This window comes from Toxoplasma gondii, chromosome VIIb (assembly GCF_000006565.2).
Source record: "Toxoplasma gondii ME49 chromosome VIIb, whole genome shotgun sequence".
NCBI classification, from domain to species: Eukaryota; Apicomplexa; class Conoidasida; order Eucoccidiorida; family Sarcocystidae; genus Toxoplasma; species Toxoplasma gondii.
Genome location: NC_031475.1, coordinates 913,511 through 932,353, shown reverse-complemented (window position 1 = coordinate 932,353; position 18,843 = coordinate 913,511). Strand labels below are relative to the sequence as shown.

At 50.0% G+C, this 18,843-nt stretch overlaps 3 protein-coding genes across 3 annotated transcripts; 2 read left to right on the top strand and 1 right to left on the bottom strand.

Moving 5' to 3' along the window:
- On the bottom strand, window positions 1–9,551 carry TGME49_262920 (trypsin domain-containing protein; the record flags this gene model as incomplete). Its single annotated transcript, XM_002365351.2, has 11 exons — window positions 1–1,048; window positions 1,391–1,492; window positions 1,932–2,042; window positions 2,998–3,100; window positions 3,554–3,584; window positions 4,140–5,312; window positions 5,922–6,154; window positions 6,835–6,941; window positions 7,375–7,507; window positions 8,041–8,127; window positions 8,971–9,551. 11 exons carry the CDS (start codon window positions 9,549–9,551, stop codon window positions 791–793), a joined length of 2,919 nt encoding a protein of 972 aa, XP_002365392.2. The 3' UTR covers window positions 1–790.
- Window positions 9,552–11,031: 1,480 nt separating this feature from the next.
- Window positions 11,032–12,905, top strand: TGME49_262930 (hypothetical protein; the record flags this gene model as incomplete). Its single annotated transcript, XM_002365352.1, has 3 exons — window positions 11,032–11,211; window positions 11,936–12,043; window positions 12,437–12,905. The coding sequence occupies 3 exons, from the start codon at window positions 11,032–11,034 to the stop codon at window positions 12,491–12,493; spliced, it is 345 nt and encodes a 114-aa protein (XP_002365393.1). The 3' UTR covers window positions 12,494–12,905.
- Window positions 12,906–14,229: 1,324 nt separating this feature from the next.
- On the top strand, window positions 14,230–18,066 carry TGME49_262933 (hypothetical protein; the record flags this gene model as incomplete). The annotated part of the gene is made up of 4 exons (XM_018781303.1): window positions 14,230–15,991; window positions 16,443–16,519; window positions 16,838–16,925; window positions 17,392–18,066. Exons 1-4 carry the CDS (start codon window positions 14,831–14,833, stop codon window positions 18,064–18,066), a joined length of 2,001 nt encoding a protein of 666 aa, XP_018637138.1. The 5' UTR covers window positions 14,230–14,830.
- Between the last annotated feature and the right edge of the window lie 777 nt (window positions 18,067–18,843).

Sequence of the window (18,843 nt, the reverse complement as noted above, 5' to 3'; positions counted from 1 at the left end):
ACTGCTTCCTGGTGTCGCTGTCCGGCAACAAAGCAACCAATTGCAGACCCGAAAGCTCTAGAGCCCCAAAGAATGCTTTAAAGTTTGCAGTCCCTCCTTCTCATGTTCCTCATCCTTCGCCATTCTACATTTTCCACGCACACACTCATACGCCTTTACAATCGGAAACATACAGGTTTGTGTGCGTGCAACTGCGCATGAGCGCACACCTAGAGGAGACGTGTAATAGGTAACACGAAAATCGATTCCGCGTTGGTTTTCTGACATGTTCTTTCCGCTCCTTCCCAGGTGCATTCATCTGTTGGGGAATCCCTGAAACTGGAAAGAAATTCTAGAAACTGCAACCATGTTGAACTGGATGTTCCTACAGTTGGTTCCTGGGTTTCTGGATTCCTCCTGTTGTGTTTTTCACAACTGCTGCAAAAAACGACGAGAACGAGGATCCTGAACGTTTGGCTTTTCTATACACAAATCTCCCTATTGTTCCCTCTCTTTCCGGAGGTCTTCATCAGAAAAAAAACGCTTCTTTCCGGGGCATGTCTCTCTCATTTTTGCACCGCGGTGAATATACGCGAAATTTCCACTTGCGGTGCAAGACTGAAAACGGCAAAGCCTAACTCCTTCTCCACCTAAATCACGATTTCCCCTCCAATTTCCCGCATGCGCCTGCAAGTCTCTCTTCCGAGAAAGATTTGCGCGAGAACGGAGTAGCCAGGAGTTGAAAAACATTAGTATTTGTCTCGTCTCGCCGAGCTATCTCTGTCGACGGGAACATCACTTCTTGGCTCGTCTAGAGGAAGTAAGAGCGGTCTCTCAGGATTTTGTGCTGCCCCAAAATCTTCGGATTGACTGCCATCGCCTTCTTCCGGTCAAGCACGATCGGCAACGCAGAAATTCCTGAAATCTTGACAGTAAACTCCAGAAAATTGTCTGTGCTTTGTTCCACAATCCTGACTACGTCCGCCAGGCCTCGCACCTTTTGACCCTGCACAGCCGTCACGATCGCCGGTGCTGCAGTGTATCCCACCGTCAACTCTGACGCGAGGATCTGAGTAAAACAGAGACAAAGGATCGAACTCCGCAGACGGATTGATACATGCAGAAACAACAGCGGAAAAAAGAAGCGATATCACGTGCACACATACACTCACGCATAAACATAAAGGAATACTTTTGCGCGTCTAGATGTGTGTCTACACACATACAGGTAGTTTTGCGCATTCACCCGTGTTGTTCAATATGCATGTATATACGCATATAGAGGCTGTATCACTCCTGTTCTTTAAGGATCTCCGCTAAGCATCCACGAGCGCATTCACATGCATGCAGCGACCGAGAGTGTGTCGACTAGCTTCCGAAGCTCAGAGAATTTGGACACAAGAAAACTCACCACACTCAACACGACAACTTCATCACCCTCCTCCTCCTGGTATTTGGTCTGTTTTATTTTGGTGAAGAACTCTGCGGGGAACTCCGTCAACTTCATGTGTTCCTGAATCACGGAAATACATGCAGTCACATTCGATGGAGAACTTGAAGCATATGTTCACTCTGCTTTCGGACCCGCGCCCTCACTGGCGAAAACAGAACTTCCGCATTCTTTGAACCAAGTCAAAGAAACCTCTCGAGTATCAGGTGTAACTGAACACACATCTCCAGCCAGCGACAGTCGGATAACAGGCATGCACGCTCACACAAATATACATGCAGATAGGCGTCCACAGATGAATCTACGCACACACGGTGAACCCCTTATGTGTTTATGAATATATGAATATAAGCGCGTGCACCACGGAACAAGGGATGCACGCTCATGTATGAAAATCTTTTAGGGATCGACCCCTCAACAGTCACAGGGAAAAAAGGAAACATTGGTGTTTTTTCTCTGCAAATCGTTTTGTACATCAGGCTTTGCATCAGCCGCTCCATACCAACAGATGTCGAGTCAGTGTGGTGAAGACGAGGCCACCGAAAACAAAGTACTTTGGCTTCTGGTCCCATGTGTGTGCCGGCACTTTCAGATTCAAGTTCGTGATCGGGAGCTGCGCCACCAAAGAGAAACAGCCAAGGGCAAACCACGGAGTAAACCACCGCGCAAAGCTCGCGAGAAGAAAAGGGAAAATCCTTTGAAGAAGACTCCGTCCGCTCATGCCCGCTGAACGCGGAACCCCTCTCTCTCCACGGCAGAGAAACTGGAAAAGCAAACAAGCGGCTGCGCCCCTTTCGGGCGGTCCGGAACGAGCGCAAAAAAAGCGAACGAAAAGCGGCATCGTCTTTGGCTGGAAGACCTCGCGAAGGACTCCCTCAAAAACTATGTGAAACGCATTCGTGGCGAAACAAATTCCCCATATTTCTTTTGAATACTCGATCTCATTGAGGTCGAAGAGAGTACTCGAGTAAAATAAAGCAAAGCTCTTGCGCCCACTGTGGCTTTTCTAACTTTCCGACACCGTGTGTCTTCATCAGAGATCTTTGCGTTTTCTCTTGTTTCCTTTTCACTCCGAACGAAAGATTTCTCGAACTTCTGTCGACTTTTTGGCTCCCGCGACCCCACGAAGAGTTCGTTGTGAGGATACCGAGGTGACGAACTGAAGGGAAATGCGAAACCCCCTTAGTGAAGTACGCTCGCGGTTGGCTGCTTCGCACGGGGATCAAAGTGTTCCACTTTTGCGGCTCATTTGCAGCGAAGAAATAGTGTCGCATCTTCTTCAGTAGGGCTGGGAAAAAACAACGAACTTCTTTTGGATTGGCTTTCATACTCGAAGGTCAATCTCCTGTTTCTGTCTCCTCCTCTCATGTGTTCTTCTCTTTTTCGCACACCTCTCCCGAGAGTCCGTTCGTTTGCTTCTCTCCCTCGCGCATGCAGCTGAGATCGCGAGGGACCGGCACAGAGACTCGTCTTACAGGAGCACCTGCCAGGCGTCCAACCCTCTACATTTGTCCGTTCCAAGGAACTTTGCGAACGACGAAAAGCGTTTTCCTGGGCCTTCGACTTACCAGAACCTCGCGCACTTGGCCATCCCGGAGAACCAGCGCCTTGCAGGTCTCTCCGTTGAAGCGTTTCATGATGGTGTAGTCGATCGACACACGTTCCAGTTGTCTGGGAAGGAGAAAAGAGAACGCGCGCATGTCCTGTGCCTCGTGGGTCTTTCCAGCATCCTAGTGCTTTGATATTTCAGTCTGAGGCTGGCTGCAGCTCAGCAACTGCCCGTGTAGATGCTGCAGAGTGCTTCTTTCCTTCGCCTTTCCTTCTGTTTTGCCTTGTCTACGCAAAGCCGCACTGGAGTCCATTTGCACGGCGCGCGGCCGCGCATGCTATTTTTCTGTACGTTGGCTTCGCTTGTCTTCCCCAATGTGTGTTGACTTGCGTGTCTATCGCCTCGTTTGCTTGAATAAAAGAAACCAGGACGGAAACTGAAGACCTGTGTAGCGGCTACCCGCACACATGGTTAAGGTATTTTCACAACACGCATGGATCTGGATGCGGACACTCTTTCTCTTTTTTATTGCTCTCGGCAAAATACAAACCAAGATACAGTGCAAAACGGCGTACCGGAAAGCAACCGTTCCGTCATCTGCAACATCTGCAGGAAATCCACACAAAACAGCACAAAAGACTGATACGCATGCACACATAGACAGACATGCCTATGCTTAGGCGCTGATACAGTGGGACAAGAGGGGGAAGAGTCAAGGCTCAAGTTGGCACACCCCAAATCGCAGAAAGGCACTTAATTCGCCCGAAAGAAAATGCGGTGACATGTGCCACCATATGCTTCCGGTAAAACCTAAAGTGAGCACATCGAACATTAATTCGAATGACTCGACTTCGCTTGAGTTCACTTTCGACCCCTCCCTTTTTCCCTTGTTTTCTTCTCCTGTCAGCATTCTTTCTCAGTTGGTTTTTGCTGCCGCCTGCGTAACCGTCGGCTGCCACTCTCGTTTCCAGTTTCAACACAAACGGTTTCCTGTTCCCGCCACTCTCTTTCGGCCGTTACTTTCGAAGCTTGACCGCGACCATGTGTACCCGCGTTTTGTTCTCGCACTCAACCCACTGTCGTGTCTGTCTCGCCCCTGTCTCCTCCCGAGAGTCGCCTGTTTCGTTACGCTTTCGTTCCACCCTCCACGTTTTGTCTCACCTATTCCATCGATAGCGAGGATAACATCCCCAACCTTGAAGCCGATCTCGTTTTCTTCGGCATCTTGCTGGTGGAAGTACGGATTTGGCAACAGGAGTTCTTCTTCCGATCGGGGGCCTTCCTCGACGGCTTCACTTGCCTTCTCACTCAACGGCTCTTGAGCCGGGAAAGACGAGATCGAGGAAGAACCAGGCAACGCCGTGGACAGCAAAGGGCCTCGCATGTTCACCGGCAGAGCTCCAGTCTTCTGGATAGAGCCTGGCACATTCTCAGGCGACACAAGGACCTTTCCCTCGACCTGTTCCGGTTCTTCCCTGTTGCCCTTTGCTTCCTGGTCCTGTGAGAGATCTCCAGTCTCGTCTTCACCCCCGGTCTTCTCGCCTCTCGCAGTCACTTGCACATTCCTCAGACGCCGCTGCAGCATGCGGAAGGCGGACCAAGGCTTCGGGAAACCTGATCCCTCTCTCGCTCTGAAGCTCCTGTCTCCCTCTGGAATCTGCGAATAGATCCCAGGTCCGAGTTTCCTTACAACCATTCTCACCATGACAGGAGGGGCGGTCGTTCGAGCTCCCTGTGTCTCCACGAGGCCTCGTTCTTCCCCTGAGTCTGCCGCCGCCTCATCGGCCACCGCCTCGCGTGTCAGTTGTCTTCTTCTCGCGAGAGCGTAAAGGCGAAGCAACTGACTTCGGTTCGCAAGAATGTGTTTTGGAGTCACCTGCGTCTGTAAGAAGGTCGGCTGAGAGCGACTGGGACCCGCTTCTGACCCACCTTGCCCGAACGCCCTCGCTGCGGGCTTCTCGCCGCCGCCTGCTGCGACAACAGCGGACTCGGGAGTTTCGCCTCCCAAGGGCGCGGACAGCATCTGCCCGGGTGGCGCGGCTTCTTTGACGAAGTCGGGAACAGGCGATGCTAGAGAGCCCGAGAAACTTGCTCCATGTCCGGAACTGGTGGCAGATGGGAGACTGACGTCTTCTTGAGCCTGCACACTCTGCATCATTTTCAGATTGCGAGGCCCAGACAAAGTGCGCGATGTGTACGGCACACGAATCTTCCCAGCCTTGTAGCGAGAGACGCGCAAGTTGTCCACTTCCACCACCAAAACGCCTGTCGGAGTCACGCCCGGAGGCAGGTCGGAGGCCTTCAGTGCACTCAAGCCCTTGAACTGTCGAAGGTCTGAACGACGCAGAGACGTAGCGAGCAAAAAACGGGGTTTCGGCATCGCGGTGAAAACGTACAGGTCACTCTACCATCCCTCAAAAAGAAACTGACCGGTTGATCTCGACCCCGAGGATAGGCAACGACAGCGTGGCGAGGTCCACGTCGACAGCTTTCGAGGGAGATAGGTCGACACAAATTTTGTCGCTCGTTACAATGAACAGGGCTGTGCTGATGCAAAAAAACAAGCCGGCTTTTCTCCTTTCAAGCTGTCGCGGCTGGCTCTTTCCGATCTCTCTGTATCCCCTTGTTCTCGCCCACTTGTTGTTGCACTTCCCACCTCTCTCTTTTTCTTCTCAACTCCCAACATGTTCACCACCCTGCTCGTCCCCTGCGTACTTTCCTGCTTGCTTCTTAATACGTGAAATCTCCATCGAAACCTTGGTGGACCGGGGCGAGCAGACACGAGCGCGAACGCATGTGCCTTCCAGCGCCTCTAAACACCCTTTTAGTTGGAGTTATTTAGCCGGCCGCTCCTGAGGGAAATCCCATTTTCTTCTTGGTCTCGCTACATAGAAATCCTCTTTGTCAGCCTCCGTCTGCGATTGCATCCCGTCCCTTCCTTACGGTCATTCTCCATGTGCGAGACCTTCACCCCGAGAGAGGGGAACCCGGTGTATCTTCCGTGAAGAACCAAATCGTTCAAGAAGTGCTCAATAATCGGGTAGGGAACGATGTAGCCAACATTCTGCAGGTGGCTGAAGCCCTGGAAGGCGACGCCAACGACACGGCCGTCAACAAGCGCCGGCCCGCCCGAATTGCCTGGATTGATCGCGGCGTCAATTTGGACAGTGAGGAGGCTGAGAACGCGAGCGCGAAAAACCAATAAAGAACCCGTGAGAAAAAGGAACACTTCCGAAAAGAGGCTAACAAAAGACAAAGGAGTAGATGTCAACGAAGAAGGCGGCAAGGCAAGCGCACATTTACGCGCATATAGTTATACAAGCAAGAGGAAGACGAGACGATGACCGCCACAAACACGGTGCGCAGACAAAGGAAGACGAGTGAAGAAAGGTGCGTGAACGCAGGAAACAAAGTCTTGAGCTGTTCAAGAAGTACAAGCTACCCAGAGAACGCAGAGAGTGCACGATAAGGGAAAAAAGGGGGAAACCGATACTTTCCTGTGACTCAGTTTTCCCTGGTGTCCGGATATCGTCGTCGGGGCAAGCAACAAGCAAAGGGTCATTACACATTCACTCACCGTGTCTACAAATCGACAACCGAGTCAGCATTTACATGACAACATAAAAATGCAGACACAATACTATTTGTAAATGTCAATGACTGGACAGAGACGTGTAGACGCAACTAGAGAAAAGATACAGAGGATCACGACTATATCCCGAGGGCGGTTTCCGACACAATTCTGGAGGATGTCACAAGTTTTCTTGGCTCATTCACGAGAGGTGTTGGACTGTGGAAATCCATGAAAACAGCACAACTTTGAGGAATGCAGCCTCGGATGACCGGTCCAGCTCACCTGACAGAGGAATGCGCATACATCGACATGCCCACACGGCTGACAATGCCTTCCGTGATGCTCAGTTGGTCACCCCCAGTGGGATAGCCCAGGACGGTGACGCTGTCCTGCGTCAGAAAAAGGGGCAACACTCTACAAAGGGATTCTCTTCACGACAAAGTCTTTGCTGTCTCTGCTGGTGCAATCCAGAGATGCTGTGACAAAGAGGGAGGGCTCTCTGGAGCGAGAGACACGAGGGGCGCAGAAATGCAACCATTTATGCTACAAAATGTATGTACGTATGTATATACAGATCGGTTGAAACATACGCTTCTATGGAGATAAGGAAATACATACGGCAGCAGATATTCGTATGAGCGTGTGTCTGAATCTGAAAACTCCCTGATGTTGCTACAGTTGTTGGAGGAAAGAGGTGGCCACGCGACATCAAGCATCGACTATATGGAGCTTGTTTCCGATGCTTGAGAGAGCAAAAAACTTCTGAAGAGGAAGGAAATATAGCCAAGCATCACGCTTACTGCGAATTCCCTTCCCACTTACCCTGAGACGCGGGATTCCACCGAAGGGCAGCGGCTGGAGGTTCTCCCAGAATTCGTCGCTTTCCACTTCGAGAAGCGCCAGGTCGGCTTCGTGAGCCGTGGCCACAACTCTCGCCAGAAATTTCTTGGCATTTCTTAAGCAGCACAAAACACGAAAGGTGAACTGTTTATAAATCGGTGCTGCAGCGATGCTGTCGCCTGTTTGCCGAAAGGTGCCCAAGACGTTCTCTTTTGGTTGTATGCATCTCAAAACTAATTTTTGTGCGAGTTGAATGGATACAGCCGACACACCAGCACGACAAAGACTCCCTTTAGCTCCAGCCGACAAATACGAAACTGTCGAGAAAGATCTGAACAGCTAAATAATTGTGGTTAGACACATACGCCGCAGAATCACAAAGCACACGCAGACATGAATACAACGATATACCGTCAATTAGATATACGCACCTGCAATATATATATATATATATATACGTAGTTGTGTGACTCGGAGAATGGCAAAACGAAACTGATGGTTTGGCGCGTATCTTTCGTTGCTTCCCTATCTCTCAGGAGGTCGCAAAATATCAGAGCGTCCTGGCGGAAAGCACTTCATGCGACAGAGTGGCCATGAGAACGGCAAGGAAGGGCCGGTACTATTTTGTTTAAAGTGCCTCGAACTTACCCATGTTTCCTAACCAGAACTCGGGTTGTTTCACCAACGACGTGGCCATTCGTCAAGATTCGCTTGCCTTCAACGACGAAGCCTGACCTGAGAATACCGGCAAGAAAAAGAGCAGATCCCTTGGTTTATCTCTCGTGCCTGCAGTGGTCCTTCTCCTGTCCAATTCGACGATCACGTCAAGCAAGAAGGGCCATTTCCAGCAGTTTCTTGAGTTTCTGACTATGACGGTGAACCTGAACTCAACCTGAATGTCAATTCGTTGACAGCTTATGACTCGAAAGGTGTTCAGTGGATGGGCGATCATTTGGGTGTATAATATGATCTTCTTAAGTACTATCAGTGGGGCTATTGCACAAGCAGCATACCTCTTATACGGTAGATTCGCTACTCTCTTACACGTTACTACCGGACTGGTTCTATGCATATAGTAAACAAACACCGTTTGTGACTGAAGTTCCGTCACCTAACTAAAAGACATCACAATTTTAGATCGGTTGGTGCAGAATAACAAACTTAACACTAATTAATTGAGTTAAAATCACTTTTAGATGTCTTAAGCAGTCCAGTGGAATGGTGGTGTACGGTGGGAATAGAGAAATTGGTTGTCTGTATGTCCTAACTGGAGTCATATTCAGCACCCTACGTATGACAATGGCCCTTCGCTCCACACAGCTGAGGCAGTCCGCCAACTTTTACCCACGCATACATTCGCGTCCAGTGAGCTGTTTGAAATCTCTCAAGGCAGGGCCGCCGCGCGGAAATGCTTGTGCAGCACCAATGTGCAAGGACGTCGATAAAACGTTAGGTTGTGCAAATCTGTCTGCGGCTGCTACAGCTGAAAAATGCATGTCTCTACTTTACTAACTTCACAGTGTCCTTTTGCCCACACTTTTTCCTGAGATTTCCTCCCTTGTGTTCCGTCTTGCCTACCCGGAGGCATCTTTCGGAGCCTGCATCTGCCAAGGTGAAAAGTAGTCAGGCATTGTGATATCGACGAAAATTTTCACAACGCTGCTCAGGGAAGAAGTCAACAGGGCATGCCGGTCCTTCGCAGTTGTTTGCTTCTGGGAAGCGGCAGCGGCTGCAAGGGTCTTTGCGAGGGTATTTCCTCCCTGCGAATTCACACCCTCTGCAGCAGCCGCCGCCAGTTCCGTTGGTTGGCCTGCCGCGCTGACTTGGAGCAGAGAAGAACCTACTAGCATCTCCCCGGTGACTTCTTCTGTAATTTCTCTCTCAGGTGGCAATGGCTCTGCACCATGTGCTGATGTAGCAACAGCGGCGGGGAAAGTGGATACGAAGCCATCCTCGTGCAGCACAGTAGCATCCTCGCGAAGGTCTCGAGAAGGTTCAGGAGTTAACAGAGACGAAGCCTCCGCACCATGAGCTTTTAGAGAAACTACGCTGTCACTGGAAATCCAGCTGGACACTTCCAAAGCCACAAACAGTGACAGAAGGAGCAACATCACCCCAGTCCGCGCACGCGGCCGTCGACTCCGGTGGAACGCCGCCATCGGGATAGGTGACGGACGCAACAGAAGCCCCAGGAACAGTGCAGATGCCGCGCACTACAGGGCTTTGTGAAGCTGTGTCTCGCAGCCTCCGCAAAATACAGAAGGAAAATGATAATGACACTCTCCCATGGGAAACTGGAGGACTGCAAAGACCAGGCAGCACTATTCGGCTGCTGCCAGTGCCGCGAACCTAACGGGGTAGAAGACACTGGAAGCGAAGCAGATAGTGAGACAAGAAGAGAAGGCTAGATGCCTTGGGTGTCCCTTTGCAGCGAGAGCGGCAACAGACTGTGGTCACTTCCACAGAGAAATAGTTTCTACCTGTGATGTAGCCTCTTGTCTCAAATGGCCGCGAAAAAGTAACCTCGTGTTCACCCAGCCAGTATAGACAGTGAATCGCTCTTAACCGGCTAGCCACCCTACTGATCTTCGTTTACGGTGAACATTGGCCTCTTCCGCGGCTAAACTTCTCGGATATCAAGTGGTAGCAATCTTCTCGGTCATGTGGGAAGGAACGAAAACTCCAGCACATCTCAGATCCTAGAAAAAAGGGGCTTTCTCGGTGCCATGTTGTTCTATAAAGCGGTGCCGGAAACGACTGCCCCGCATGGCAGGCTACCAATTGAGACATCTACTCACACATGCACTTTGTCTGCTTGGGTGCTGGCGAACACACCGCCACGCTTTCTAGCGTACCGTTCCCACCTCGTTTGAAACCTTTTCTCATCTACTGGCGTTTCGCGAACATTGAGCTTCGTGTAGCATGAAGTCTTTGGGAAAATACACGGGGGGATGTTAGGCATCCGCGTCGTCTTCACAGTCATTACCCCCGCCATCTTTCCGGCAATAACGAGGGAATTGCGGTCTTCCTTCTTGGGAAGCAAAGTAGCGAAGTATTTAATATAGTCCTTATCTACATTTTTTCAGAGGCCTCTGGGGCTGTGGTCTTCGGGAGTGTCCTACCAGTCGCTGGTCTCTCTGCCGCTTCTCGTGGGACTTCTGCCGCCGAATGCACACAGAGATCCAACGGCACTTGCCGTTTTTTTTGTTCGAAGAATTCCCCATTACGGAGCTTGAGTTTTTTGGAGACGCGTCTTCGTCATTTCCGTTTAACAGAACGCAAGAATCTCCCTTACGTATCTGTCGCGCATGCAGGAAACACACCACGGACGACTAATCACTACCCAGTGCGTGTGCTTCCCTTCCTGTGGTGATTTTTGTCTTTTTCCGATGCGTTACTCGACATATTCGGTGACACTAAAACTCCTTTGTTGTATCGCGTGCCACTGAAGGCTTTTCTATTGTCAAGTTGCCTTTTGATCGCTCGCAATTCTCGCCGTGTCGTGGATTGATTGCTTCGGGAGAGAAACCCACAAAAGGCCAAACTCACGAGCAAGGACAGTTGACATTCCGCTGTAAGAGAAGCGAGACCGCTCCTCTGACTTTTCCATGTTGAGTGGCTGTTGCGAAGACCTAGGAAATGTCGCGCGGGAAGAAGTTCGTGGCGATCGCTCTCGTCCTTGCTGGTCTTTGGACCTGGACGTTGTTTAGCATTGCAAGCCAGCATTCATTGGATGCTGCGTCGAAAATTGCAGGGGATAAGTTCTCATCAGGACAGTACAATCAGTGGCGCGATCCAGTTTTCATCGCTGTTTTTTCGGTGCGTCATAACTCCCAAGCAAACCCCCGCTGAATTTAGATCTGCAGTAGTTGGGCCTTCGGTGGAAAATGGATGTCTGCATATTGAGCCTTTCACCGTATTGCGGAAATCATTCCCTCGAGCGCAAACCCGGGCAGATTGTTCTGAATTTCGTTTCACGGAGCAGGCGCTGAAGGATTGGTTGACAGTTTGTATGTTGTAATTTCGTATAGCTGTTGTTCGTATTTAGGGAGCCGACAAGGCGATCGTTTCCGAAACTTACATGTGAAGAAGAGGGTACGAAACAGCCATAAGAAACAATGTGGGAGACAGAGAACCGATTCAAGAAGAAATATGTTGGCTTTTTTTAGTGTAGAGTGGGATCGGATGCAGTGCAGAATGGACTATTCTTGTCGCCATGCTGATCAAGTCACACATTTATACGAAACGCGATAAAAAAGGTAGTGAACAACCAGACTTCTAGAAGAGGGAGTCGTTCTTTGCTTTGATGTGTAACGAAAAGGGCATTCGATTTTTCATTGTATGTGGAAACCTGGACCGAGGGTTGTTCAGGATTGTCTGTACCATACAGAAAAGGGGGGTCATCCCGGCGTCCGTAGCAGTGTGTCTCTTGCCTAGTATCAGGATGGCTGATCGAGTGCATGCAAAACTCAGGAAAACAGCCACCTCCCTTCGAGCCGCAACACGGAATGCTTTTCTTTGCATGTACGTTGTGCACGCTCAGGCACCTTTCGTTGCTCTCGCGCTCTTCGGTGTTTACGCTGTCGTGACGATCGTTTCGCAAGTGGTCCGCTTCGAAGACAAAAAGGAGGCTGCAGCGGAACTCGCTCAGGTATCCTTGTCGAGAAGCTCCGGTGTGACAAAGCCTATCGTCACGACCCCGCTGGAGTTTCCTGAGTAGTTTTTTTCACCGTTTTATGTGAAACAACTGAGGAGCAGGATATTCTGTCGTGTCGGCGATTCTGGTTTTTTGACAGCCATGCACGTCTGTGTTCAGAAAAAAAACAGGGGGTGCATTCACGAGCAGAGTATTTGGAAAGAGCATATCGGTGTTCAGCTCTCCACAAACTCCTTCTGTAGCGTCACGTTGTTTTTATGTGAAGCATCACCATATCATCGTGAATCCTCTACCAGGCTGTGTTTCTGTTGCTTCCTGAAGTAGTCTCTTTCAAGCAGTGATTTTTGACCGAAGTCTGCGTGCAATTGTTGACTCGCTGTATGTCAGGACCTAATCACGGCGCGAGAAGATCTTCAACGGCGGGGCTACAAGTTCGAGAACTGACTGTAACATGTTCCTTGTATGAAACGTGGAGGCGTTTACGTGGTGTCCTATGAATGTAGACATCTTCCGAATGTCGTCGTACACATATGGACTCATATAGAACCGTTCGTGTGTACACTGTGTAGAGATTGTGCCTTCTGTGCATCTGCTCCACTTGCTGTGCACCAGATGCAGACTCGTGGTCACTGGGGAGTCCAAGTTGTAGTCCCTAGGTAATTTGAGGCACGACCAACTCATAGGACGTGATCAAACAGAAACCAAATAAACAACGTTGGAGGGGACCATCCTGACTGTCGATAAATTGGTGTTATTTTCAGATGTGTTAATTTCAGATAAGCTTCCACTTGTGTCTCGGACGGTATGGCATGTTCCAAGAGGAGCTGCATGCTTAAACACCATTGTCAAAAAACAAACAGCAGTTCGTTACAAGGTTGACAACTTACCCAACAAACGTCAATTTTCCTTTGCTCACAGATCTTGTGCAGAACTGGTCTGGCTTCAAGTACCCGGTGTTGTCCGGATCTTCCCTTTCAAGAAAACTTGCTGGTCAAGGCTGCTTGCTAACGGAAATGTCTCAACATAAGTTTGTCAATTGCTTTTGGGAGACACAGCGCGTCACTTGCTGGCAAAGCAATGTGAAAACATCCTAGCGAAAGCACGACTGATCACGTTTGTAGATTATGATGACACGTCTCCTCCAACCATGTAATCGCAGATCAAGCAGTACCAGATGTAGATGTCTGGTTCACGTGCATACTTCATTCATCGAGCTGTCAATACACTGGTGATTAACGTCAACCAGATTGTGGGGGGCAGGGAATCCTCAACTACCACAAGCTCATTGGGAATAGCTGAATGGCATAACTGTTGCTGGTGAAGTGGCCGGTGATGGCACAGAAACGGGGAATTTTTCGGTGCTCACCGAACTGTGAAATCCAGAAGAATGTTTTCTAGTTGCGTGTTGCTGGCAGTACAGCACCGGAAGTACGTTGTCTATAGTAATCAAAACTTCATGATGGTAACTCCTTCCTTCAGTGGGAACAGACAGTTTCCTCTGACAGGGTTCCTGGTTGATCTGCCAGGTTATTGAGAATAGCTCAGCACCTTTTCGACGGCGCGCTGCTTGTGAGGTTATCCGGATGAATTTACGCACGTGTTCCAGTGCTGCAGCAGATTTTTTTAGGGTGACGATTGGAGCCAAAATCCTCGCGTGGACACAACAATTTCCACATTTCTGGTAGCTATTGTGGCTATTACCGGTGATGTTATCTCTATCTGCCAGACGCGGCCTCTAACACGTCTCATGGTGACGCCAGGCACATGATAGAGTCGCTGACAGAGGAGTATTAGCAAGCGTATACTTAACGCCAAATCAAAATTGAAATGGATTTAATGTTGTTCGTGTCGACCCCCTCCGATTCTTCATGCGCGACGTTGCTATGCATGTCATTGGCTAGATAATGTCTTCGCTCTTACAAAACCTTCAGTTTAACGGATAAAGGTTGACCCACCATATCGATGTCAAGGTATGAAAGCAGAGCATATCCATCTCAAAGCGGCAACCCCGTGGCAATCCTTTGAATCATAAATGTATTTTGTATGATGTAGAAAAGCGTTGTCTTCTGATCGTTGAAAACGTTCACAAGACAGGAGCAAGATTTTCCCACGCGCGCAGCCTGGGTGCGCAGATCGAGCGAGCCGCTACAAGGGAACCGACCCCCTGTCTCCCGTAAGACAGTGTAAACGGCTCTGAGCATTTTTCACCATGTGGTAAGGTCATCCTTGGTCTAAACTGCCTGTTTTTCCCGAGATTTCCTGCGAATCTCTAAGTTGAGAGGTCCGCCATGTGTCTAATGTGCGGTAGTGGTCCGGTCTAATCGAGAGAAGACATCAAAGCTCTTTAATGGCGACACCATCCATTGAAAGCCAATTCAAACCACAGTCATTGAGTGTCTTTTAATTCCACGTCTGTAAATGGATTTTTATTCGGCTTGCCAGGGGGTAGCTTGTCTCTCTGTCAGGGGTTTTGAGTCACTGTGAACAAGCCAGAACTGTTCGAGTTTGAGCTCGGGGACTCTCGAGGTCACCGAGACCTGCGGCTTTACATGGCCTACACAAGTGGCCTGTGGCGGTAAGAAGTTCCTTGCCCTTTATGTTGGGATCAATCTTTTCGCTTGGATTCCTCGTGGCGAGTTATGGCTTGTAGATGGTCGCTGCCACCCACTTCAACGACGCAGTGAGCCGCTACAGTCTCCAACCGACTGCAGACATTGGTTGAAATTCCCTCCAAATTTTATCTTCGCCGTCAAAAAGAACTCCGTTGCGTTCTCGGCTGCAATGGCGGCGATGGTGTCGTTTGCCTCGTCCTTGCGCTGTAAGAGTGTAGGAGACGATGACAGACGCGATAAACTATCGAAAGACCGCGACAGAGATGGTACAGGAGTTAGCGATTTCCCTGGGCCTTTCACACCTTACACTCTGCAAACACAAAGAGGAAAACAGAGCCCTCCACATCTTCCTCAGCGGGCCAGGAGCCATGTCTCTCCGGTTGGGCAGTACATCAGGCGCAGCATCTACGCACCCGAGGAAGCGGGTCCAACTCCGAGGACTCCTCGAAGTTCTCTTACCCCGTCGGCCGGGAGGACTCACAGTCAGGGAAAGACCAAGTTTCCGCAGTCATCACGAGTCAGAACTTCAGCATCGAGGCTTCAACAAAAATCAGACCATGCTGGAGTCTGTGCTTGGAAAGACAGCCCCACTACCGGTGTCGCTTCAGGCACCTCTACAGCTGGAGCAAGCCCAGCGAAGAGATCAGACTACGTGCGACTAGAACAGTGCTTGCTTTCAACAGAGAAGGGTTTGTCCGCTCTTAAGTCGGAGCTGCGGCGTGTGGGGGGCCCTTACGCTGTCACACCGTCACTACATGTTGACCTTGGCGAGATGATTGAACGGGGTCACTCGACGACTCGTGGGCACTCACCAAGAGGAATAGTGACTGAAAGGGGAGGAGGAAGGCATGGAGCGTCCAGCGCTGCCTCATTTACGGCGGTACGCTCCCCCTCAGCCCGTGGAAGGCGGTTGGGCCTTGCAACACCGCGGTGTCAACCAAGTAGGGGACGAGCAGAGCGTCTCAGCAAATCTATGCCCCCTCGGTCAGACGCAGCCGTGAAGAGACCGAGTGGTTCTCCGCAGCCCTCTGACATGAGGAGAACATTGGTTCGAGAAACGTCAAGGAGAGTCGCTGCAGCTCGAGACAACGTGTCGCCACTAGGGTCCTCAGCAAAGTGTGAGAGAAGTCTTCCGAAGCAAGGTCCCACGAAAGGCCATACGGGAAACACAGAAATTGCTGCTGCGAGGGGCCTGTCACCGAAGCTTGAAGCGCTTATTTCTGACGACGAAAAACAAAGATTCAGGGCGGCCTGGAAGGAAGCTCATGCGCAGTTGGCAGCCAAAATGAACGAGTGGGTTCATGGATTACCCGAGGAAATTCGAAATCAGGTACACACTCGGGCATGGCGAGTCTGGCCCTCAAGCAGTCGAAAGTTCTAAGTTCGATTCCGTCGATCTTTCATACAGATTTTAGTTTCGGGCAGCGTCCTTGTTTATATCCCGAGTGACCGTGCTGGGAGTGGCATTGTTATCGTAAGCAGAATCTGCGGTCGCGCCAGTCGCGGAGGACAGATGATGTAAAATTTGGCCATTGAAAGAGTTGAAGGGCAGCTTCCAAGCCGCAGCAACAGAACTACTGTCCGGTCCGTCGCACTGACCGGTACGGACAATCTCGTTTTTATACGTCTCCGAAGGGGAAAGGAATAGCTGCGTCTCGCCTTCGTTTTCACGAGATTGGCCCTGTTGTTTGAGGCATTAGCAGTCTGCATGCTTATTCGTTTCAGCCTTTCGTTGTGGCAAATAGGGTAGATTTGTCCGTTTGCGCCCATGCTTACAACAGGTCACAAGGGCTTCTGGTGTGGACGCGAAGTTTCTCATGCTCCGAGATTATGCGTTAACGCTATGCAGTGCTGCAGAGTAAGTGCCTATTTAATGTCTCCCGAGTGTACTTGCTCGGGTTGCTTATCGTAGCCTACAGTTGGAAGATGAACGGTCTCTTCAACGGCGAATGTCATGCTGCCGCAACGGTAGTTGGCGTGTGCAGAGGAACACAAGTTCTTCACTCTCTTCGACAGCTTGGGACTGACTTTTTTCGGAACAGAAACTGTTCTAACCGAGGAGACCATCTCCTTTCGTTTCAAAGTTCTCATCATGCATAGATATTGACACTCCATTTGACGTTCCGATGACTGAGCAACACAGATGCGCATTTGCAGTGTGTGTTGCAATCTTCAGAAACAGAACTGCAACTTTGTCAGATGCTCGCGTCAGGAACGACGAGTCTATGCGGTGTCAGGGAACCGAGCATTACAAAGCGGGAACGGTAAGGACAAAGCTGACCTTCATGTCATGGTCATCTATTAAGACCATTAAAGCGTTTCACATCCAGTCCTTCAATGTCTATATTTTCGCAGCATAAAAGCATTTGTGTGTCAAGACAAGTATACAGTCGTCATATGGCACTTGTACGAATAGCGGTTACTACAAATTTTTCGCCACTTGGTGTTCTCACTGTACTGTCAAAATCGATTAACACAGTTGACTTGCCCCCGATATAACGCAGGATGGAGAGCCGAAGAAACCTAGGTAGTGCTTGGTTATTTCAAGCCAAGCTTGGAGGTGAGGATAAATGATCACACGTCTAAAGCGTGAGAAACTAGTCATCATGTCTTCGCGATGACTGAATTCCTGCGTAACTCTTTCTCAAGGTGGTCCACGCGAGGATCTGATTCTTGCGGAGTTCGTTCACGACTTGTTTGGCGTGCTTCCCTGTGTATGGTGTGCAATAGATGCTGGTGGAAGTCCAAGGCGGGCTGCTTGCTGCATCAAAGAAGGTCCAGCAGCTAGACCGCCTGATTCGTCTGACACTGACGCAGAGACGCTTTTCAGAACAACAAGTGAAGTCCACTCACGACAACGGAAGCGCTACAAAAGGAAGCACGTCCCCTTACACGGCTTACACGTCGATATATTCGTCAGATTTGCCGCGAAAGAGAAACTTCCCCGGCGGTGACTGTCCAGTGCCTGTAGAGAGACAGAAAGCGCTTGGAGAACCATGGGAGGAAAGTCTACTTGGCACGGATGGTCATCAGCAGTGCGAGTCTACGCCAGCGATTGAACGAGCTGTCTTCATTAATGAAGACGATACTCTGGATCAAACCGTTGTGGACGCGGCCAGAACATGTGGTTACTCGTCGCATACGCCGAGCAGCACTTCCGAGGGAACAGACCATCACTTGTGGCTTTCGTCAGACCCCCCGTGTACCAGCAGTGCCAGACACAAGTCGAGTGAAATAAATGCAAATAACGAGTCTCTCACACAGCGTCGGCAACCCTGTAGAGAGACCAGTAAGGCTTCAGCCGATTTGAGCTTGTCAGTGATTCCGCCGGAGGGTTTGAGCTTGAATGAAGATGTTTCGTGGGCACAGAGTTTTATTTCGGATTGGTACGCGAATCGCAGATAGTGGACCATAAGCATATGGGGGAAGAAAATCATGGAGTCAAAATGAATATATCAAGGGAAGTTTGCCACTTGAATGGTATGTGATGACTCTGTCACATAAATCTGGTTCATAAAGACACTGCTAGTTTCCTTGTCAATGCATAAGGATGGCACTTCGTAAAATGGTTCAGAGACTAACGTGAAGCTTTTCATATCAGGCAAAAGGCTTTCGTGCAGCTTGGCGGAAGGTCACTCAGCTATGAATCGTTTCTAACGCAGTAAAGAACAAATCCCCTTTTGGGCGCCGATTTTCCATGGCGCGCTACTGGCCACAAGGTTGCCGGCTGTGTGTCACATATAGACTCCTGGGTAGACCACACACGTGGCAACATAGTTGTTTGCCAGATTTCAGTTGCCTTTCCTCTTTTATGGTAGTACGGAGGGATGATGCCTTGCTATTTGTTTCCAGGGGCAGGTCCGCCTCTTCACCTTGAATCATCGGGTGATCTATTTGGGGACCCTATATGTAAACACGCGTTTGGACTATTTCATTCTTCTCGGAAAACGCCGCTGGCGCCCTAAGGCTGCGCCATAGAACAGAGAAGGTCACTTTGAGGAACTCTCGGGAGCTGATGCTCCCGGACTGTCCACTGTACGTAGCAGCAAAGCTACCCCTTCAGAGGCGCAGATGGCATGTGTGCCAACAGCATCTTCGATGTCAGAACCTGCCCGAAAATGGCATCGAACGTAGCACTGTTGTTAGGAGAGCTCTCTCCCCCAGGGCACCTGCAGCTAGCGG